The 23,817-nt window shown below is 38.2% G+C and overlaps 2 protein-coding genes across 2 annotated transcripts in view; one reads left to right on the top strand and one right to left on the bottom strand.

Moving 5' to 3' along the window:
* The window catches only part of LOC128996641 (protein limb expression 1 homolog), a 110,452-nt gene extending 89,456 nt beyond the window's left edge, over positions 1-20,996 (bottom strand). Inside the window, exon 1 of the mRNA XM_054422059.1 lies at positions 20,564-20,996. Coding sequence (XP_054278034.1) covers positions 20,564-20,723 — 160 coding nt within the window. The 5' untranslated portion in view covers positions 20,724-20,996. The remainder of the gene's footprint in view (positions 1-20,563) is intronic.
* Positions 20,997-21,314: 318 nt separating this feature from the next.
* The window catches only part of LOC128996642 (kinesin-like protein KIF21A), a 153,964-nt gene continuing 151,461 nt past the window's right edge, over positions 21,315-23,817 (top strand). The window contains exon 1 of the mRNA XM_054422062.1: positions 21,315-21,748. Coding sequence (XP_054278037.1) covers positions 21,711-21,748 — 38 coding nt within the window. The 5' untranslated portion in view covers positions 21,315-21,710. The remainder of the gene's footprint in view (positions 21,749-23,817) is intronic.

The raw sequence follows: 23,817 nt of genomic DNA on the forward strand, positions 1-23,817 counted from the left end.
ATCTTTAAAGTTGAATGAATATTATCCGATTAACAAAATCAAAAAGCATGCAGCCCACTCCAAAATATCAGACAATACAGTTTCAATTCTGTAAGAGTAGTGTGAAATGTATATATTGATTTCTAAAGTTGGATAAAATGAAGGTCTGACAAAATCATATTGTGTTACAGTCTCTACTTATCCGCGTTGAATAGAATTCCCCAGTTTGACAAAGTACTTGGAACATATTTGAAAACAAATCAGAACAGCAACAGCACTGTAAAACATCCAAATCAACCAAATTGAATGGCTTAATTTTAAAGTCGCAGGGATCTTGGATGCGCAAATTGCTGAAGTGTCAGACAGCCTAAATCCATTCTGGATTAAAATCTAATAAAGAATAGCCCAGTATAGAAAATCCAATAAACAGTAGGCCTACTGAATCGATACAATTCTGACATATCTCTGTGACAGGCTCAACTTTATTTAAATTCTAAATGTGAAATCAGGATAGCCCATTGGAGAACATTCAACTGTGAATGGCTCAAGTGTCGCATAGTTACGTAAAGTAATGAAGCGGCCAACCGGGAGACGGTTGCGGTCGTCCGATGCGTCGAACCGCTAATTATACTGCAGCTAGGCGCGGGCGTGTGTGCGTGATTGCGCGTGTGTGAGGGTGCCTCGGACAAGAATGCGGCGACCATGTTGATGTTGATTTTTGCTCGTTGTGCCCGCTCACTGTCGCCTCCGGCAGGCGTGGAGTAGCTTTGTAGCTACGTATGCGTCCCCCGACATGAGAACTGAGGTGAAGGCGGGTTTCACAAATCCTGAAGAATATGAATTGGGAAAGTATGAGTTTGAGTAAGAAATTGATGAGCGGAGAGGACATATGAATGGGATTGAATAAAAAGATAAGTAATAACGGGCGGATAGACAATCGGCAAAGCAAGGAGAGGATGAGGTGCGTTTAGTCGAGGTGGTGGATTTCGTAATTTTGAAAGTATGAAAGAAAATTGGCAAAGGATGAGATAGGAAGAGGGAGTAAATAGAAGGAGAGGTGGAGGAAGACGAAAGGCGGGGGAAGGTGAAGTAGAAGAAAGGATTCTGGTGGATTTGGTTGAAGAATGGAAATTGGCAAAGAATGATGTCGATACGGAAGTAAGAAGAGGGATGCGGTCAGTGTGGAGTAGCTATGTATCTCCGCATCCGCAAACCGCCATGACCAGGAGGCGAATTTGGTAAATTTGAAGGATGAATAGATAATTGGCAAACTAATTAATTAAGAAAAGGGAGTAAAGAATTGATGAGCGAAGAGGTAAAGTATAGGAATACCAGGAGGAGAAGAAAATCTGGATTGAGTTTGTATTTTTTAAGGATATGAATGTTTTAAAGAATGCTCTGTTGATGCGAAAGTAAGAAGAGGTATAAGACGCTTTAGATTCGTACAACAAATGTGTTTTCAAATTATCACCTCACGTAATAAAACCGTGCCCAACATTTCAACTGAGTTCTTTGAGATCACGTAGCTTTTTTGTAATTTAGGGCCTCTAAACCCTGTCAATAAAACATAGGAGTTAAGATTTCCAATTTGCACCATAAATCATAAATATTCTTGAGAGTGTTTAAGTTTTCTAGAGTTGATCACACAAACTTCCGACACATAACTGCCACCTACGTAAAAACTTGTACGACCTTCCAAAGAATATTAAACTGAACATTTTATGTACCTCTCCATACAACTCTGAATAAATTTTTGGTAAAGGAATCTCGTTATCAAAAAGTAACAAATCTAAGGTACCATTTCACTGACTTTCCCTCTCACTATTGAGTAATATTCTTTCACTTTGACTAGTCAGCGTTTAAGTAAATCAACCGACCAATCAAATAAAACCACAAATCATTTTACAGCAATATTTAAAAACATAATTGAACTACAACTCGTTCCAGGTGCGCTACATTGTAACTCGTTTTGCATGATTCGCAACAATTTAAGTTCAACAGCCTCGCAACAGCTGTGATTATGGTTCTAAAAGCCATAAAATTAAAGGAAATGAATATCTCGTGTGGGAGCTTCCTCAATTACTGCTAGAAACCTGGCTCGAGTCAAGGGCTCCGGAGGCCGGGCTGACAACAAGAAGACTTCAGCACAGACTACAGAGTAAATATTCAGTTTGCAGATTTACAAAGTTAACTGGTTATTGAGTGGTTATTACAAGATACAGAGTCTTGATCTATTGCTTACTCCAGCGCAGTTATGAACTGGGTGTTTTTACAATTGATATTGGATACCTTTCGCTCTAATTATACAAGACTTTCACATTGGCATTTTTTAGTTGTAGCTTTGACCATATAGACTTTCGAGGAGTGGATATTTGATTCCCAAGTTTTACCGGAGTTATCACACCCACCGGCACAGTTGATGTAAAAGACTATTTTTGCCCCAATTTTTTACCGTGCCGAACTTAAGTCACTATCAACTATGCCACCTATGACAATGAAGAGAAATTAGAAACATCTTTTCTTTTCCATTTTACTGTACTTTTCTATGGGATCGTTCAAGCAATGAGTCCTGGATACAATTGGTCCATACAGATGGGTTATCTGCTTGGATAGCCAAAGTTAATGGGTTTTAACCACGTAGGTATAGGTAGTTGTATTTGAGCCAACGAAAGAAACGGGCAATAAAAGTTTGTTCAGACTACATTCAATCTTTGTAACCATACTAGGCTGAGAGAACAAATTATTCTTCCTACGACAACTGTACAATTCATAAAGCTTCCAGTTCATTAGGATCTGTACTTCAACACCTAGCTATGATGGCCAAGCTTTGCTTTGGGGAAAGTATTATCGTTCACCCCGTAGTACTTTTGCAAAATATAAACCCAAATTGTAATACAAGGGAATAGAGAGTGTAACTAGTACAAGTGTAAAACAAGACACATCTAAAACTTAAAGACCGACACGTGAAACACAGCAATAAATCATGAACATCAAACTTGGCAGCAGCTAAAAAGCAAAAAAAACTTCAATCGTAAACATGAACTGAAACTGCATCAGATTTGTAGATACGTAAATGCTGCAACTTTGTAAACCCGTTCCCGCCAAATCCCGCATTTGCACGGCAACGTCTGTAATGACACAGGTAAGAAAGTAAAACTGAAGAAAAAGAAGAGTGTTCGAGTGATAAAGACTGCGAGGACCGGTAACGCTTTTTGCATTCCAATCATTAGCATTTTGAATCCAGCATTCAACATTCCACGCCAGAAGACACATCAGGTAAACAGGATTTATATAATATCTCTCGGATTTTGCGATTCGCTCTGATAATGCTGGCATTTTAACGTTCTTTAATATTGCAATTTGTATAAGAATTGTTTGCGAAAATATAGATATTGACAACAAACATTTAACAGAATTCTCATGGACCACCGGCACCATATGTAAATTCAGGCAATGCATCGAAACTCAGTAGGTAATGGATACAAAATATCATCAACCTGAAGGGTTTTGTTCAGTTATGTGCAGCAATTTATTCAATGAAATAACATAGGCTACTTAAAAAAAAATAAAATAAATAAACAAAAAATAACAACAGGGGGGACATGCTGTTAATTTTGTAAATTCATTGAACACCTATGTCTCTGCTCGAGTGGTATATAATCTGGCTAAGATCGAAATTTGCTTGACTCAAACTCCATGACAAAGTTATAAAATGGCCACTCAATTGTGGGAATGGAGGGTAAACTTAAAATTTATGTTTTAATAGAGCAAAAAGGCATGAATTTTTGTACAAAAAATGAAAATGAGACTATCTTATGGATAAACAAGCAAACGTTGACTTTAATGGCACTTAATGTTTTCTGGGATCTCTAGCAGTTAATTGACGAAGCGTGGTTAATTCCTGCAATTCGTCTGATGATTATGGGGTTTCCAATCAAAATCGATAACCAATTCCCATAAGAGCACTGTAGAAATGTAAATATGTCTTTGAAATGTTTGAAATTCCTTTTTAGTTTACGAAGTAAGCACTCGTTTCTATGTACTGTGAAAGCAAGAGTTGGTCACTTTGAACATGTAATGGAATTTAGGAAAATAGTTTCTATTGACAATTGCGTACACTTACGTATCCCACTCAAGCACATCACTGAGGTACCGTTTTACGAAAGTAGAATCAAGTCAACACAATAAAAAAGTTCCCGAATGAGCCCAACACTTTACATGGCGCTAGGATGTCTCGAGTATTCCAACCCTAATGCATAACCAATCGCGTCTTTATTGAATTTCAACAGAGAAACAAACAAACTCCTCGAAATCTGGACAAAAACTGTCGATCGAAACGGACTCGTCAAGCGTCGAGCTTCGTGTTTCGAGCACGGAGAATGTCTAAAATATGTAAATAACCCGAAGGGTCACCAGAACCAAGGATTTATTTGTGTTCCTCCGAAGCGCATCATATTTCAAGATAAGAAACCGTCTGTCACAAAACCAGCGTTACCGTTCCAGGGTATTTATCCTGGGAGCTTTTTGTAAACAAATTTGTCACGAGATGTGAGTTACTTCTGAAATACAAACATCTAAAAATCGTGGATTAACTTTGATGAATGATGAAATAGACAAACGATATTGAGAATTTTGAGCGGGTAATAAAACTCAATATGCTAATACAAGTTTTACTACTAAATTTTGTACTCCAAACTCATTAAGGATAACTGCAAAGTGTAATCATTTAATTACGATGTTAATAATGGCGTTTTAATATATAGAGACTTAGTATAAGTATTACTGTGTACAAAATGGGTTCTTTCGACAAAATTACGGTAGATTTTACGTAGATTCTCATATGCGAATTCGGTTACTATACGGGAACAGAAGACAGTATTGGTTTGATGTAATTCAAACTAATAAGATGATTCTTTTAGAAGTTTTCTGGACGTACTCTTGATACCATTACGATTCGATGGTATAATACTGCTCATAAAAAAAAAGGCTCCAGGGGACTCTATTGGAAACCCTACCAAGAGACAAGAATGCATAGCTCTCTATTTGGAACATTACGGTAATACGGATGTGTAAAGTGCACCCCAGGAAAAATAACAGATACAGAGGGTTTACTCTATAGGATTCGCAACGGTTGCAAAAGTGCTCTGTATTGGAAACATGGTAATACGGATGTGAAAAGTGCATTCAAGTGAAAAACAAGCAATACAGAGGGTTTACTCAATAGGATTCACCACGGTTGCAAAAGTGCTCTCTATTGGAAACATTACAGTAATACGGAAGTGTAAAGTGCCCTCAAGTGGAAAACAACGGATACAGAGGTTTTATTCTATAGGATTCACCACGGTAGCAAAAGTGCTCTCTATTGGCAACATTACGGTAATACGGATGTGAAAAGTGCCCTCAAGTGAAAAACGACCGATACAGAGGGTTTATTCTATAGGATTCACCACGGTAGCAAAAGTGCTCTCTATTGGCAACATTACGGTAATACGGATGTGAAAAGTGCCCTCAAGTGAAAAACGACCGATACAGAGGGTTTATTCTATAGGATTTACCACGGTAGCAAAAGTGCTCTCTATTGGCAACATTACGGTAATACGGATGTGAAAAGTGCCCTCAAGTGAAAAACGACCGATACAGAGGGTTTACTCTATAGGATTCACCACGGTAGCAAAAGTTTTCTCTATTGGAAACAATATGGTACTGGTAATAAGGGCTGAGTAAAGTGCACTCAAGTGGAAAATCAACGCCTGCAGAGTATTCACTTCCACGGAAACACAACGAAGTGTACTCAAGGAAGCACTGTGCTTAGACTGCATTACATCTAAACCACCCAGCGCACTCCAGTTGCACCCGGGACTAAACGTTGTGGTTAATGACAACAAAAAGCAGCGGTCGATGATGGAGAGCGTAGAGATATGGTTAAGTGAGGAGCGATGTAGAGGCTTAATCCGACAGAGGAGACGGGCTGAGCGGTGGCAGCGGTATCTAGCTACACGCAAACATTCTCTACTCCACTAGGATTAGTTAGGCCGGGAACACACGCGCCACCGAACCACGAGGTAGTTACCTTGAGTGTTCTTGTTCAGTTGGTACTCTAGCATTGGTTTGTAGATCAGTCTCTACACCACTAGGATTAGTTAGGCTGGGAACACACGCGCCACCGAACCACGAGGTAGTTACCTTGAGTGTTCTTGTTCAGTTGGTACTCTAGCATTGGTTTGTAGATCAGTCTCTACTCCACTAGGATTAGTTAGGCCGGGAACACACGCGCCACCGAACCACGAGGTAGTTACCTTGAGTGTTCTTGTTCAGTTGGTACTCTAGCATTGGTTTGTAGATCAGTCTCTACTCCACTAGGATACGTTAGGCCGGGAACACACGAGCCACCGAGCGACGAGGTAGTTACCTTGAGTGTTCTTGTTCAGTTGGTACTCTAGCATTGGTTTGTAGATCAGTCTCTACACCACTAGGATTAGTTAGGCTGGGAACACACGCGCCACCGAACCACGAGGTAGTTACCTTGAGTGTTCTTGTTCAGTTGGTACTCTAGCATTGGTTTATAGATCAGTCTCTACTCCACTAGGATTAGTTAGGCCGGGAACACACGAGCCACCGAGCGACGAGGTAGTTACCTTGAGTGTTCTTGTTCAGTTGGTACTCTAGCATTGGTTTGTAGATCAGTCTCTACTCCACTAGGATTAGTTAGGCTGGGAACACACGAGCCACCGAGCGACGAGGTAGTTACCTTGAGTGTTCTTGTTCAGTTGGTACTCTAGCATTGGTTTGTAGATCAGTCTCTACTCCACTAGGATTAGTTAGGCTGGGAACACACGCGCTACCGAACCACGAGGTAGTTACCTTGAGTGTTCTTGTTCAGTTGGTACTCTAGCATTGGTTTGTAGATCAGTCTCTACTCCACTAGGATTAGTTAGGCCGGGAACACACGAGCCACCGAGCGACGAGGTAGTTACCTTGAGTGTTCTTGTTCAGTTGGTACTCTAGCATTGGTTTGTAGATCAGTCTCTACTCCACTAGGATTAGTTAGGCTGGGAACACACGAGCCACCGAGCGACGAGGTAGTTACCTTGAGTGTTCTTGTTCAGTTGGTACTCTAGCATTGGTTTGTAGATCAGTCTCTACTCCACTAGGATTAGTTAGGCTGGGAACACACGAGCCACCGAGCGACGAGGTAGTTACCTTGAGTGTTCTTGTTCAGTTAGTACTCTAGCATTGGTTTGTAGATCAGTCTCTACACCACTAGGATTAGTTAGGCTGGGAACACACGAGCCACCGAGCGACGAGGTAGTTACCTTGAGTGTTCTTGTTCAGTTAGTACTCTAGCATTGGTTTGTAGATCAGTCTCTACTCCACTAGGATTAGTTAGGCTGGGAACACACGAGCCACCGAGCGACGAGGTAGTTACCTTGAGTGTTCTTGTTCAGTTGGTACTCTAGCATTGGTTTGTAGATCAGTCTCTACTCCACTAGGATTAGTTAGGCTGGGAACACACGAGCCACCGAGCGACGAGGTAGTTACCTTGAGTGTTCCTTGTTCAGTTAGTACTCTAGCATTGGTTTGTAGATCAGTCTCTACTCCACTAGGATTAGTTAGGCCGGGAACACACGCGCCACCGAGCGACGAGGTAGTTACCTTGAGTGTTCTTGTTCAGTTGGTACTCTAGCATTGGTTTGTAGATCAGTCTCTACTCCACTAGGATTAGTTAGGCCGGGAACACACGAGCCACCGAGCGACGAGGTAGTTACCTTGAGTGTTCTTGTTCAGTTAGTACTCTAGCATTGGTTTGTAGATCAGTCTCTACTCCACTAGGATTAGTTAGGCTGGGAACACACGCGCTACCGAACCACGAGGTAGTTACCTTGAGTGTTCTTGTTCAGTTGGTACTCTAGCATTGGTTTATAGATCAGTCTCTACACCACTAGGATACGTTAGGCCGGGAACACACGAGCCACCGAGCGACGAGGTAGTTACCTTGAGTGTTCTTGTTCAGTTGGTACTCTAGCATTGGTTTGTAGATCAGTCTCTACACCACTAGGATTAGTTAGGCTGGGAACACACGCGCCACCGAACCACGAGGTAGTTACCTTGAGTGTTCTTGTTCAGTTGGTACTCTAGCATTGGTTTATAGATCAGTCTCTACTCCACTAGGATACGTTAGGCCGGGAACACACGAGCCACCGAACCACGAGGTAGTTACCTTGAGTGTTCTTGGAGGAATTGTACATATGTTCCCTTCTGTTGAAATCCAATCCCTAACAATGCTCTCACAAGTTGCTAGACATACTTTAACTTTCGTTAAATGAAGCAATTAGCATGCTTTAGTATTTCAAAACTGACATTCATATCCGTGATTAGGTTACAAAGTAAAAAAGAAAAATTCATACGAGCTAAACTTTCTTGTAAAAAGTGTCCTTAGTGAATTTTCCCCGACACAATTACCCGACCCCGCTTTACTTTTTTCATGTTGATGTCCACAAGGGCAAAAAACATCAATGATTTAATATTTTATAATTGCAATATTAAATTAAGCTGCAACGAGGGTATTTTGATTTTGTTTTCTTTCTTTATATCTATAGTAAAAAACAAAAAAGTAAGTAAAAACTACCTTTTAGATTTTTATGGATATGCCGAGACATGCCATGAGACAAAATTGCTCAAACGCGCGTTGCAACGCTGTCATGTGTACGCAAAGGCTTATCTGACGCGCGTTGCAACGCCCCCATGTGTACGTAGCCTTAGGACGGGAACACACGCGCCACCGAACCACGAGTAGTTATCTTGAGTGTTCTTGTTCAGTTGGTGCTCTAGCATTGGTTTATGGGAGTTTCATGGTCTACTTCACTAGGAGTAGTTTAGTTATGCCGGGAATACACGCGCCACCTAACCACGAGGTAGTTACATTGAGTGTTCTTGTTCAGTTGGTACTCTAGCATTGGTTTATGAGAGTTACATGGTCTACTTCACTAGGAGTAGTTTAGTTATGCCGGGAATACACGCGCCACCAAACAACGAGGGAGTTTACCTTGGCTATTCGTGACTTCAATGGCCTCTTGGACTTCTGACTTGCAGGCTAGGGTTCGAATCCTGCAATTCACCATATGCACTTATATCCCGTTGGATAAATTCATAAATTCAAGAATTGAAAACCACCTTAAGCTGAAGAATCACAGAATAGATTTAGAACTGTTGTAATATTGTTTAATACAAAGTATTAAAACAAGAACACACAAAGGATAATCCTATCAGCAAGGAGGATCGTTGCATCGGTAAAGTGCTCTCCGTATAAAGACTCAGCACCCATCAAAGATTGAGATTAATGTTTCTAATTCTTGGTTGTGGTAATCATTTTACTTGAAGGTGGATTGATCAAGGTAAAAATTAAAGCCAGTCGCTAAGAATTATTAGTGAGGCTATTAGGAGACAAATATCTAAAACGATGGAGGATGAGAAGTACCTTCGGTAACACTACCTCAGTACATCAAATACGCTAAAATCTACAAAATATTAAGTGGTGATGAATGCACAGCAAGAATATGATCAATTGAAAAAGACTAGGGACTCGGCAGTCTCGAAGCGTCCTCATGCATTCGGTCGAATGTTTCAATCGGAGCGAACAAAAGAAGTTTTCAGCCAATCAGGCGACAGCGTGGGACAGCGGGTGGCCGTAAACCACGCGGTATACACTCAGTCCCCCAAGTAGCTCCGATTGAGCCGTCCGTGTGAATGGGGCCTTCGCCGCACCAGCTGAGATTATAAACATATTTTATGTGTCCCGAAAGAAGGAAACTGTAGAAAGGTTGTAAAGTCAGATTTGTCTCGTTATACAGTTTTGAGATTTTATTTAGCTGGAATGGAGTTGTTGGGGATTACGGCACGGTGTCAATGGGCTGCTTACTGGCTTCACGCGAATTAGGTACTGTAAATGCTACACAAGGTGTATTGTAAGTTAGTGGGGATTAGGGACTACTGTATTAGTTGGGTTCTTGCATGTTTGTTGGGTAAAATAATAAGCGGGGTTGGACAACTTTTTTAAGATACTTGTGGTATAATAGGTTCTTCAATCTCTTATAAGTATCAACCCATCCATTAGTATCACCTTTGACTATTGTATCCGATAGTCAATGGTATCACTCTCTTTAAGCTGTAGAACTCAGCAGAGTTGACCAAAAGAAGGATAGTAGCAGAACTCAGGACGCCGTGGTGAACCGCAGTATCGTGTAACAACCGCAGGAGACTTCAACGCTGGGTTGTACTGAAGTGCAATGATACACTTTTTATTAACAATCCGCAAACATGCGACTGGCCTCAGTTTCAGGCCTACTTTAGTGTCGTGATACTACATTGTTTAATATGGTTTGATTGTCATTTAATGGTATTGCACTCAAACTTACTTACTTCATAGAATTACTTGCTTTATTAGTGTATGTGCGTCTATAAAATCGTGTTTTTTTTTTTACTAAAAATCCATATTATAGAACTATTAAACTATAATTTGGCAATTAATCAAGAACAAAAATGTTTGGCAGTGATAAATAAGGTTTAAATTCATCAAGTAGTGAATATTAACAAAGATCAACAAAGAAGAACAACAGCAAGAACAATAATAGGATAACAACAAAAGAATATGAGAGATCGTCAGTAAATTTATAAATAAAATGGCTAAAACAATTTCATAAACATGGGTAAAACAAACGACCTTGTTCTATTTTAATTAAATAGTTACCCTGATAATTATAGACGACATTCTATTACAAAAGGGCTTTAGTACAATTAATTGTGGTAGTGAATATTCTGCGATACAAGAGCTTTAACCTCCGCTAGCTTTAAAACGTATTCGACAATAAAATGCCAAATCTTCAAAAATAGAAGACGACGGTTGATGTTTGGCAGTATAGAGATCCAAACTGTTACGATTTTTGACATTACAAAACTCACTGCAAATTAAATACTATAAGACGTTTAATAAAAGATTATGTAACGGTGATACGAAATCCATCGCCAAAGTACTTAACCATATGCCTTAAACATTCACAGTCCCCCAATCGTACACGATATTTGACAACACACTAAAGTTAGCAAGCTCTCAACGAGTCAATGATAATCAAATAAAATTCCTCCATACTGCAAAAGTACAAAATCCACCGAGACAAATACTACACTATATTCTATACTACACTAAGATTGCCATACTACACAATGTTCGATAGCATAAACCCCACGACATCTAAAAACCCTCAAGGCAAAACCCAAAATCCTTATGATTAGACAATAAGGCAACAGCTTAAGAAAATTAGACAATAGCCTCCTATATTAAACAAAATTCAAGAACACCAAAACCAGATAGCTTAAATCCCCTAACGAAACCCATAACCTCTACTATTCAATACAATAGCAACAGTCTCATAGACGATATTCAAAAAAATCACAACCTCCTATATAGTAGAAGTGGGCTCCAATCACAATATCTGGAAGCATGAGATATAAGACGATAGTCAACAAAAAGAGCCACAGCCTCCGATAGTATAAGTAGGGCCGCTCCTATCACAATATCTGGAAGCCTAGATATAAGACGATATTCAACCAAAAAAGCCACAGCCTCCGATAGTATAAGTAGGGCTCCTATCACAATATCTGAAGGCCTAGATATAAGACGATATTCAACCAAAAAAGCCACAGCCTCCGATAGTATAAGTAGGGCTCCTATCACAATATCTGAAGGCCCAAGATATAAGACGATATTCAACCAAAAGAGCCACAGCCTCCGATATAGTAGAAGTAGCGATCACAATATCTGGAAGGCTGCGATGCGAGCAGCATGTAATTATTGCTATCGTTTCAACCGGCCACCGTAGTCAGGCTATTACCGACCAAACTGAGCTATTATCGAGATCCGTTCCTTGCTCCTTCCACCGTTTAATAATAAATAATGCATCGCACAAATAAACACTGACGATTTTCATTTGAGGAAGATTGTTATTTTGCGACGCAAAATCGCGATGATTTCAGTTATGGATATGGTGTAAAAGTTGGTTTGGATATTTTAAACTTATGTTTATTTGAGTTTAAGCAAGACAGTGTAGTTCTTAGAGTAAAAAAATCAAGGAAAATACATTTTCGAGCTCCATGTTACAATTCTGCCATACCCAACAACAACAAATCATACGAAACATTAATTCTTAAGATACTACGAGGTGTAAGCCCGTCCTACGTACGGGAATTCAGTAACCGTAGTTAACGGAAGGCACAAAGAAGAATGTAGCTATATCAATAACATAAATACTTTCAGTTATAGGGAATGAAACTAAGTTCAGCTGTTTTCTCAAGCAATTAGCTACTTGGTAACGAAGAGGGTTACAACATTTTCCAGCGGCTTTCAAACAAAGTAGGACAGCAATTGACTTCAACAATGAAGTTGTTTGTAAGTTCTCAACCGTAAACCACTGTAGAATTACTTGTAATAAAACTAACTGTTAGGAACGACGGTGCAGACTACGTATAAGTACTGGTAACAGTTTCAGGCCGTTATAACATTACAATAATTAAAACGACGTGTACTCAACTATTTCACAAGTTGTTAAAACACGAGAAATGTTTGTTAAAAGAGTTGGGCGATTTGTAGGGAGTCGATAGAACGATGAACTGTGAAATCTTATGATCGGCGATGTTGTGTGTAGTACTGATACCACCACTTAAAATTAGCAGTACAGTTTATTCTAGTATTGCATTAGCTTATTCGTTTCTTACTTTGCTTGAAACTTTTCAAACACAGATGTGTGTTTGGTGTGATTGGGTGCCTGATGGGCGAGCCAATCGAGGTCAAAAACCCGAAAATCTCTTTAGAAAACCTAACAGTTTTTCTAGGTCAGCTTCTACAGATTCCCATACCATTTCATAAAGTAGTCAACTACTACTTTCTCAAAAAGTTATAAAAATCAAACAAAAATATACCGAGTAACAACAGCTGTCCCGAAAAGGGATTAAACAAATCAAAACTTTCGTCCAATATCGATATCGTACACATTATAAAAATAACATATAATTCCGTTATGAGAGTCACGTTTGCCTATGTATGTTTGATTCACCATGACCCTGGGGCCTGGCATAACAGGGAAAGCATATTATGGCGTTTGGATGGCTGTAGGACAACGAGGTTAAGTTTTGTTTCTGAATAGTGTATTCACTATGTACAAAAATAATAACGCTACTTCTAAGCAATTATTTTGATCTGTTACTTCGGATACTAAAGTAGCCATCTCAAATTAATAATATACCGAAAATGCATCCAGATTCCTACTCATATTTAGGACAACGGTGGGATAAAGCGGTCACAGAGCGTGCTACCATTATTCTGTTATCCAAACAACTGCATGCAAACAAAAATGAAAGGGCCACAAATAATGTTATAGTATTATGAGTTTCCTATACCATGGTTCATTACTAATATGTTGGTGAATATAAAAGAACACTGTATTGATGTGGCTCAATGTTTTACTATAGATTTAACTAGACATTCCAATCGTTGTTAGTTTGTAGCCAGTTTAGAAAATAAGTATTTATATTTGAGCATCCGATAAGTAATTGCTGCAAGACACTAATTTCTTTTATATACACGAATGATTTGACCAAAGCAAACTGAAAATTTCATAAGCTACGAGGAGCAATTTTGCTACCTGTACCATACTAATCTGTGCGTTATTGTATTTTTTAATCGATGGATCAGAGTGTTGTTACATATTTTTTCCACCATTGTAACAAATAAGTTTTCACGACGATTCTCCTCTAATATATTTTTTTTTTGTTTTGTTTCTTGTTTTACTGCAAACAGTTCTGCGTGGTTTCCCCAAGTTTTTTACTGCTTTTTCTAGCACTGTGAACTACTGTAATCCGTAAAAACCGTCCTTTTTTGTTTAGGAACTTTTTCACCCAAGGACAGAATCCGTTCGCACATTTCGAAACGTCATGAAGGATTTGTACTAATCGCGAAGGATAATTTTCGTAACAATCAATTAAATAACATCCTCTCTTTCAGTTAAACGTGGGTACAGCTGGTCTATATAGATTAGTTGATTACTTTAGCATCCAAAATAAATGGGTAGGATAATTGTATGTAACTTGTAGATCTTCTAGAAGTCACGCGACTTACTAATATTGTTTATTTGTTAAATAAGTTTTCATCCAAGGTCAGAATCAGATTCCAGATACCGGAACGTCGTGAAAACTCACAGTGATAAGAAATTCCTGCAATACTCCCTCAAAACCACCTCCTTCAGTGAAACAAGAAGTCCACATTGGGGTGTCTACTCTAATATCCAAAGTCAATAGTTATAGTTGCAACTACTGGATCTCCTACAAGTGCCACACCAAGTAACAGAAGCTGTGCAGTAGAGCAATGGCCGCACAATGCAGGTGCCTCTAATGCCCGTTGCCATTTGCACTCCAATAATTAGGGTCGGTCTCTCCATTTTATTGTTGTGTGCGCACTGCGCGCTATAATCTACAAACATAACAACGCTGGTTTCCGATAGGTACTGAGGCATGTTTTCATTATCCCACGAACAGCTATAAAGCGGTGATGAGGCCACCTCGGGCCGGTTTAATTTTCCTTCACTCCCTCATTTTTCGATTTTGATGAGCGGCGTTTGCGTGCATTTTTCGAAACAATTTACGGTTAACAATTACCAAATTGTTTCTGTTCGGAGGATGTGTCGTGTTTGGTGGCTACACATTGACGTTTATTCGGTTTAGTTGTAGGACAGCGGCTTGTCTAGTGGTTATAGCGCAATGCTGTATCATGGTCATAGGGGCCTGGTTCAAACGCCAATCACTAATGTACCTGGAGTTGAGCTATCCAGTGGTTGAGGGACCAGGTGTACCAATCACCAATAAAAATGAGAGGTTTCTCAGACGAAGAGGACTTAATCTGTTTTGGAGAACGCTCTCAAGTACGAGTCATTCCATAATCCTTAGTCATATTATGTATGTTGAACAGTTTAAAATTGGAAAATCTGTATGTTAATCGTCAAAAGGAGTGAATATCAATAGCACAAGATGAAACTATCGTGAGACGATAATTTTAATAGTAGGCTTACCACCCCCGTACGAAGTGTTTCGGATCATTTTTTTTATTAAAAATATAAAATCATTCCTTCAGAAACAAGTCTTGCCTACAGACCGTCACATGCGTACTTGCTTGATTTTACTAATCCTTTTTCTTACAAATGGCGATAGGAGACAAACATTTCAAATTCATTGTTTATTGAAGATTATTGTGTCCAGAGTTTCTGAAAATTTAGCCAAATCCATGCAAAAATATGTTTCACGTGGTCTTCGTACCTAATAACCCTTTCCTTTTCAAGTTGGTGTGGTATAGTAATATAATATGTTTAAATTGGATCTGAATTTTTCCAGTACGAGCTTAATTTGACGATAGCGAAACAGTTTTCGATTCCAGCTGATAATTTTTTCTTAGGCATAAAAAAGAACGTCCCTCACAGCATATCAACCATTTTCGCTAAAATAATACGAAACTTTTTCGTCAACTATCAAAACTGAACTCTTCTCAACTCTCGACACCCAAGCCGATTTCCCTGGTCACGACCTGTGTCCGGTTGATCCCACACCAAGTAGATGAGTTCGCGAAGACACAATCACCATAAACACTCCAGATAAGACCCTGGATCCAATCTTCAACACCATAAATACGCTGGATTACCGCCTTCGCTAATTACTAATTCTTTGTTCACTTCCTGCATCGGCTAGCTGTTTCGCACTGCAGGAGCTAATGAGAATCGGGTGTGTTTAAGTTTGTGTGAATGCGAAGGTTGCCTTAAGTGTATGTTGAATTTCCAAAAAGATGCAAAAAGGTTAATTATGTGGAAGGAGTTTTTAAATATATTTATGCTGTATGTAATTGTAAGTACTAGATGTTAGGGTCGTGTTAAATCACCTTGATTTTAGAAAGTCTCGCAGGCGACATTGAGATTTATTATTGATTTGGTTTTTTTATGAAGATTTATAGTTATATTGTGCTAGGCCTGTATAAAGCTTCTTTTTAATAAGAAACAAATAGAAATCGATAATACAAGCTATGTGAATCGGATGGAACCTCCTTGAGTTTCATTATTGATGATAATGTACGGAGAGTCTAAACCTCTCGTACAATCTGGAGCCTTTTTGATTCTTGTTTCTAGTTCAGTTACGTGGGTTAATGGCGCTAATGCCGGCTAAATGTTACTCTAAATTACTTGTTCTATTTCAATAGAATCCTTATTCTAAGAGTCTATGTTATCAATAATCTGTATCTTTAGTATTGAAAAATAATAGGCCTTCTAATTAGTGATGTGGGTCGGGTAAATACCCAGTGGGTAGGTAAATATAAATTGGGTATTTACCCGGGTTTTTACCCCAGGCCCGGGTAAATACCCAAAAACTGGGTATTTATAATTTTTATTAAAGTTAGAGAAGATTTAGATGTTTTTTTGCAATTATTACCCTGTAAGGATAGTAAAATGATGATAAAATGTGTTAAACAAAATTTCATATGGTCACTACTAGCATTTTACTTATGGGTATAATCGTCATAAATACCCAGGTCTGAGCATAAAGCATTATCGGCATAATACCCTGGTCGCATGGTTGCACTGGTCCTGACTCCTTATGATTTTGTAATTTCTATGATAGATAAATGAATTTATTTTATTGGAAGTGAAGAAAAATAACTTGTAAAGTAATAATTATTATTTAGAAAGAATGGCAGGAAGATTTAACCTAGTAGTGGTAAACAACTTATGAAAATAATTACAATTCAATCTGTAGGATATGGCAGGATTTAATAATATTTTTGTTCTAGATCTTTTGTTGGTATCAATGGTATCAAAATAAAAAAAACCTAATTTCATAAACTTGTGATACAAAACATTTGAATCTATAGCACAATAAATCTTTCAAAATTAGCCTATATTAAGTTAGACCAAAAAACAGGAGTTACATTTTTTTAGTAGGTTTATCCAAATATATTATTGTTTCCAACCAAGCGGTAACACAGAAAGGTTTAATTAGGTACTTTTAGTATTCTGCCATTCTGCCTATGTCAATCAGGCTTAGGTCTGTCTAGCCTTCCAAGCCATTTATACAATAGAAATTTTAACTATCATAATTAAATAACAGTAAAAGTAGGTTTAGGTTCACTATTTCTCTGATGAGGTGTTGTCTTGATTTCATTTCATAGGGAGTGTTTAGTTTCTAGCATTCTCAATCAAAGGTAGCATCACAGGCTTGTTTTATTACTGCACACCCGGCCTGTTTATGATATGGTTATAAATTTATAAAATGATAAAAATTGAAATAGCCACAGCCTTTTTTAATATCCTATTTTTTATTATGTTAAATTTAACTGATGTTACTCGATTTAAGACACGAAACCCCATGCTTATTAAGAAACTTTATGTATTATTTACAAAAAAAGTGCTAAATCATTAAATAAAAGGTACTATCAAAGCTTCAAGTTACTGTAAAAGGTGTTATAGGCTATCCTAATTTATCATGTAGTGATAACAATAACATATTTAGGGGTAAATATAAACGAATTTAAATTGATTTCATAAATACCCAAAATACCCGGGTATTTATGGATTTTGGGTATTTACCCGGGTAAATACCCAGGGTATTTACCCCGAGTTTTAAATACCCAGGTATTTTACATCACTACTTCTAATGAAAGAGTTGGATAACATTTTAATGTTCAATCTACGAAAACCTGGGACACAATTTTGAAACGGTAATGCTCTTTCCTAATACATCCTTCTCGAAAAATATCCAGAAACAGTTTAACATTTAGAAACCAACAGGGAACAGTACAAAATAAAATATTATTTCAGAACACTTAAATGAGTCGTTGTGCTTTTAAGACATTTAATTTTATGCAACGAAGCATATTAAAAGTTATCCAATACCGTTAGAATCCAACAGTCAATGCTAAAACCTATAGGCTAAGCGAATAAACTTTCGTAGCATTGAATAAATAAAACATTATTCAAACTCATCTAAAGCGTTAAAGGCAAAAGTCTTCAAAACCCACAAAATCAAATAATTAACTTTAAAACAAAGAAACTACAATGCTTAACACGTGTCAGTGACGAAACAGACTCGAGCAAGCTCAAATCTAAATCTAAACTCAAATTCCCCTTGAGCTTCTAAACAAACAAGCTTATCGCCTGGGTATTACTGCAGCGCTACAAAAAGGCAAGGCAGAGCAGTAAAGCCGCTCGAGCTCATATGCAGTAATTCCTATGCAGCTGCATACGGCGATAAGAAAGAATGGAAAAGCTAATAGAAGAGTATACTTGGCGGACCTAGCACACGTAAACTTACCGCTCAAGTGACATGCGTGAGCTTGCAACACTGTTGCTAGTGTTGCTACAATGATGCAACGAGTTGCTGTTACTTGTTACTTCAGTCATTGACTTTGCTTCAGTGGTGCAACAGGTTTGTGGGTGTGTTTTTGTTGCTACAATGTTGCTGTTGACCTAGGAGTATTAAACATTAATCCTCCTAGCTGTTGATTCACTGTTGCAGCAGTAGTTCTTAGGAATGTTGTGTTGCTACAAGGTTGTTGTAGTTGATTCATTGTTGCAACATTAATTATTGAGTTGATGTGTTTGTGTTGCTACAATGAGGTTGTTGATTTATTGTTGCATCAGTAGTTCTTGGGGATGGTGGTGTTTTTTTTGTTTTTTTTTGTGCTACAATATTTGATGTCTAGTGATGCAAGTTATATTGTTGCTAGTGTAGGTGACACTAAAAGTGATGTAGTGTATTTCCATTCCTAAAATGTTGCTACAAAGGCTATATTTCCTCAGTATTGTGTTCGTAGTGTTACACCATGTGTGGTTCTTGGGCTAGAGCCGTCATCCCCACAGTGTTGAACGAATTTTGCTTCAATGTTGCTTCTATCGGTTGTGGTCGTTTGAGTTGGACAGTTCAGCATATGAGTTGAACGTGGTACCATCTGGAGAGAGGAGATTCGTTCATAAATGACCATTTCTCAGATAACCCAGCTTCGTGGATCAGCTGAAGATTAATTTAAAGGGTTATTTATGCTTACGCTCGAGTAATGTCTACTCTTTACTTTCGTGATTACGAACACACAGAACTTAGGCTATATTATCACAATCCCTAGTCAAAAACTTTTGGTCCCTAGTCTGTGATATTACAAACTTCAGCTTTTGTTTTAGTAATTCAATCAAATAATAAAGTGCACCCTAAAATAGAGAAAAACGTCTAGTCAACGTCAACGGGCTCTTGTTATCGGTCATACCTAATCGAGCTTGATGATTTACAATACAATGGGATGAGAATAAGTCTTCTTGAATCATTCCAGCCAGATGCCTTCTTCTGTGAGTTCATGTTCTCAATCAAACTAAACGTCTTGCCATGCGTGCTTATGTTGAGCACAATTTTATAGGTTTCGCTATTGATGTTAGGAATTTTATACCGCCCTTAAATAAGATGGAATATTTTGAAAGATTATCGAAATAACTAAAACGAGGAAAACGTAGAAACCCTATAAATTAAATAATGGGGCGCTTCAAGAGATATCAATGGTTTTAATATTTCAAGTTTTAGAATTCATTCAGTTGGTAAAACTGCTGATTGATGAATAAGCCAACATTTGGAATGTTTTAAAAATAAAAAAATAAGAAACCACAGTTATTGTAGGTACCGGTAAATAATGGTTTTTTATTCTTTGTTCAGCTAGAAACCGTAAAATTCAAGCGATGCAATTTAATTTTTGTATGGACATTTGTTGTAATACAATTAATAATACTTGTAAGAGGTAACACATAGTAACACTAGGCTATTAGTAGGTAAAATTCAATTGAATTTGCTATAATTTTATAATTAATCGTAATATTGCAGTTTTATTGCGTGGATTAAACTTAGGGGTTTGTAACAGTGGAGTTCAGAGTTAATGAATCTAGTAGGTCTACGGTAACTTAATAAATGGACGTCATTTTGGATGGTAATTTGTTTATTTGGATTATAAAGAAAAACTACTAGGAACGCAAAACATAATTTGTTGGGTTGAAAAACATAAACGCACCAATGGCAATGTAAGTATAGTACCTACTTTTCAAAATCAAGAACCAAACAAAATACCACCTCATACCTTTAAACTGTGTAAACACGATTAATTTTCTTCTACATAGTTATCATGGTGGAAGTACAAGACGGATTGTTATCACTTCAATGATGGATCTCGTGGAGTAAAGTCTAGTTATCATAATAACACCCAAAGAACAAGGAAAAATAAAAATCCTGTTTCGGGAGACCTTAACGCCCGAGAATAGTGAAGGTGGCGAAAACGATTTCTTAAATGTCTCTAGCAAAAATATGCTTATCAAGGACCACGAATCTGTCGCTATAAAATAAAGTCCCCTACCTAAAAGTTATACAAAGTATTTAACTTATTTTCATAAATAAATTCTCAACCTATGTACAGTCAATTTTACACTCCAATGACAGTTGACAGTTTCAATATTAAGTAAAACAAATATAAACTTACCTCGGCCATATCCTTGAGTATGTTTAGCAAAACTGTTGACAACAGCGTCCACGGCTTCCTTGAGTATTTGTTTGGCACGGGCGTCTGGGAGGGTGGTAGTCGCTGTGGAGTGCCGAAGAGCAGGCAGCGGGGCCGGCGGTGCTTTTGTTTTGGCGTTCATGTGAATTCTTGGGCGAAATCGGACGTTTGATAAACAACACAGTCAATTCACACCGCGAGCTCGGAAGAGAGCCCTACGCGAACTACGTGTGGCATAGGGACGGCACCCACCTTCACTGAGTACACTTCCCACGTTACTGAACTCTGAACCGAACCCGACCGAGACCGAACACTCGCTGCACTACGACTGAGGATAAACAAAGCCAGGTGTCAGATGGTCGAGCGTCACCCGGTCATCACTCATTAGTCTGTGCCGCTCTTCTGCTGCCCGTAACTTTTCTTGTTCTGGAATGAATTCAGGTATTTACCCAGCAGCGACATCTATTATGAAATCGAGTTCGACTACGCTCCGTCGGAGAGTGGAAGACCAGTCGGTGCTGCGATCTAGTGAGCAGCGGTGGAACGATGTCGGCAACATTGATCTCTTTGTATTTTTTGACGCTAGAGCGATCAGCTGTCTCGTTCCGATGTATTTTTTCGTAGACCTTGAAGTGTGGTGAACGCCAAACGGAGATCCGTTGAACTGTTGAACTATTCAGTTGCTCAGCTGTTCGTAGTACGTGCTTTCGTTTTTAATGTGTGTGCGCCGTTTTATTTCTTTTGCGGGAGTTGTTTTAATCGTTACGAGATTTTTTAACCTCCGACAGATAGTTTTATAATCTATTTTAAAGTCTAATTTGTTTTAATTGATCTAATAGTACTTTTAATTTGATCCAAATCGTTACAAGTTTTGAACTGCAGCTGTAATGTTTGTTTAGCTTCTCTGTCATGCCCGTAATCGATTTTGTGACAGTTGCTTACTTCTTCAAGTGATAACACAAGCATTAACCTAAACTTACTATGAATGAACTGTTCAAATTGTTAAGATGATTTACCACGCTTGTTTCTGACGTGTTAGTAGGCCTACAAAAGTGATGATTAGAATCTTTCATCTTTAAGTTAGGTTAGCGGTGTCAATTTTAGTGTTGTAAACAAACAACCCAAAACCATGGCTGATGACGAATCAAGTGTTCGTGTAGCAGTAAGGTAAGTGTTAAACTAACTACTTTTTTCTTATCATTTACAACCATTATCTTGTTGCCTATTGAGAGTTTAGTTAGTTATTATATGCTTAGGTTAGGCTACGCTTGTTTGGAACAAGTGTTTTCCAAGGCTTTTAAATTAGGCTATTAGAATTCTGCATGCCTAGGGTAGGCCTATATTGTAATTACAAAGAATAGAACTAACTTACCTAGTTCTATTCCAGTTATTTGTAATCATAACCTAAACCCTTAATCATTTTATTAGCAGGGCTCGGATTTTACAAATTTGACACAGCGGAGCTTGTGTCACTAAGTTAAGCCTAAGTTACCATGTGGTAGGTACCTGTTAGGGTTGTTTTAGGCTTACTACAAATGTTGAAAAATATGTTTACGTCGCTACAGTTCCATAGTAACTTAAGTTAGATTGTCCCTGAATCAAAGAATATATAAGGTTAAGTGGGGTAAGTGTACGCCCGGGGTAAGTGGACTTCCAGCTAATAATAAATTTGTTTGGACCCATTAAGTAACCAAGAAATATAACAACTTGGCCAAAGGTATTTTGACTTATTTACTTAAATTGCTACATAGCTAACTTAACTAAAGAATGAAACATTGACTGGGACGGTGGCGTTGTGCTTTGATCCAGCTACTAGGAGGTCACGAATTGTGGATATTTATAGGCATGCACTGTGTAAGCAATAGGTACTCCCTGGTGTGGATTCGTTGCACTAGTGGACAAGGCCTCTAGGTACGTATCCAAGAACAGTGAAGTGTGTGTCACTATAGTGTTTTCAAACCGACGGCATTTAATCCATTCGATAGCCTACATGAAAATTTGTTGTATTATGCACTGACCACCTTTTTGGAGGGCCTGTGATGGCTTAAGTTATTCAGGTATTTTTTAAAGCATTTTGAACATTTTTGGTTCTTTTAATTTACTCATTGATTGTTACTATAAATTGGTGTTTCCACATACCCGCATGTATGTGATCTTTAATTTTGTATGGAAACTAGTTTACACTTACATCTTACATCTTACATACGTCCTCTTCATCGCAGTCGTAGAGACTGGAGAATCGTCATTTACTACTTTCTCACTTCTTCTTATAGTAGCCCTATGTAGTAGTTGTGGTCTTCATAGAACTCCTTGATGGTGTAGTATGGTCTTTGAAGGAGGTAGTTTTTTAGTGCAGCAGTGAATTTTTTTGTGTTATTTATTGTTTTGAGATGTTGTGGAAGTAGGTTGTAGAGTTTTGCTCCCATTGCAGTGGGGGTTTTGTTGGTTTTATTTAGTCTGTTTTGTTGGGTGTTATAGTTTGATTTTGATCTGGTGTTGTGGTTGTGGCATGTTTGTCTGGTTTCAGGCGGATTTTGTTTTATGAAATTGATGGTGTCAAATATGTATTGGGAGGTTAAGGTTAGGATTTGCTGTTTTATGAAAAGGGGCTTGCAGTGTTCAAGGTAGTGGGATTGGTCTATGATTCTGGCTGCTTTCTTTTGAATGATTTGAATTTCTTTTAATAGGCTTTCGCTGGCACTTCCCCATGCAATTAGGCCAAATTTCAGGTGTGAAGCGAAGATTCCATGGTAAGCCATCTTGGTGGTTTCTTCGTTAGTGATTTCCCTGAGTCTTCTAAGGGCATAGATAGCTGATGAGCTGACACTCAACACCGGAGTCATCTTCAGGCTAGTTAGATGTCATCTCGTTTCATGTCATCTGTAAGCCTAAGTACTAGCCTGAAAATGACTCCAACTAGTCTAGAAACTAGTTTCTATAACGCAACATTAAAGATCACTTAAATTAAGATGTACACCATCTCCCCCTACTAACATAGGTACTGTATGGAGAAAGTAGGCTAGCATTGTTTTCATCAAAATTTTCGAATTTGAGTTTTCAGTGGATATATCCTATTTGGGTCCCCCTGAACCCAAAAAGTGGTATGGCCTGAACGGTTTTGATAAAAAATTTAGTATGTTATCATCCTTTAAATTCTGAACAAAATGGTACAAACCCCATTTCCGTAAAAATGAAGTTATTATAGTGAATCCGTGGATTAGTTTAATTATGTTTGG

This window comes from Macrosteles quadrilineatus, unplaced genomic scaffold (assembly GCF_028750875.1).
Source record: "Macrosteles quadrilineatus isolate MER2022 unplaced genomic scaffold, UCM_ALF_1.0 Scaffold_6__1_contigs__length_79288215, whole genome shotgun sequence".
In the NCBI taxonomy this organism is placed as follows: Eukaryota; Metazoa; Arthropoda; class Insecta; order Hemiptera; family Cicadellidae; genus Macrosteles; species Macrosteles quadrilineatus.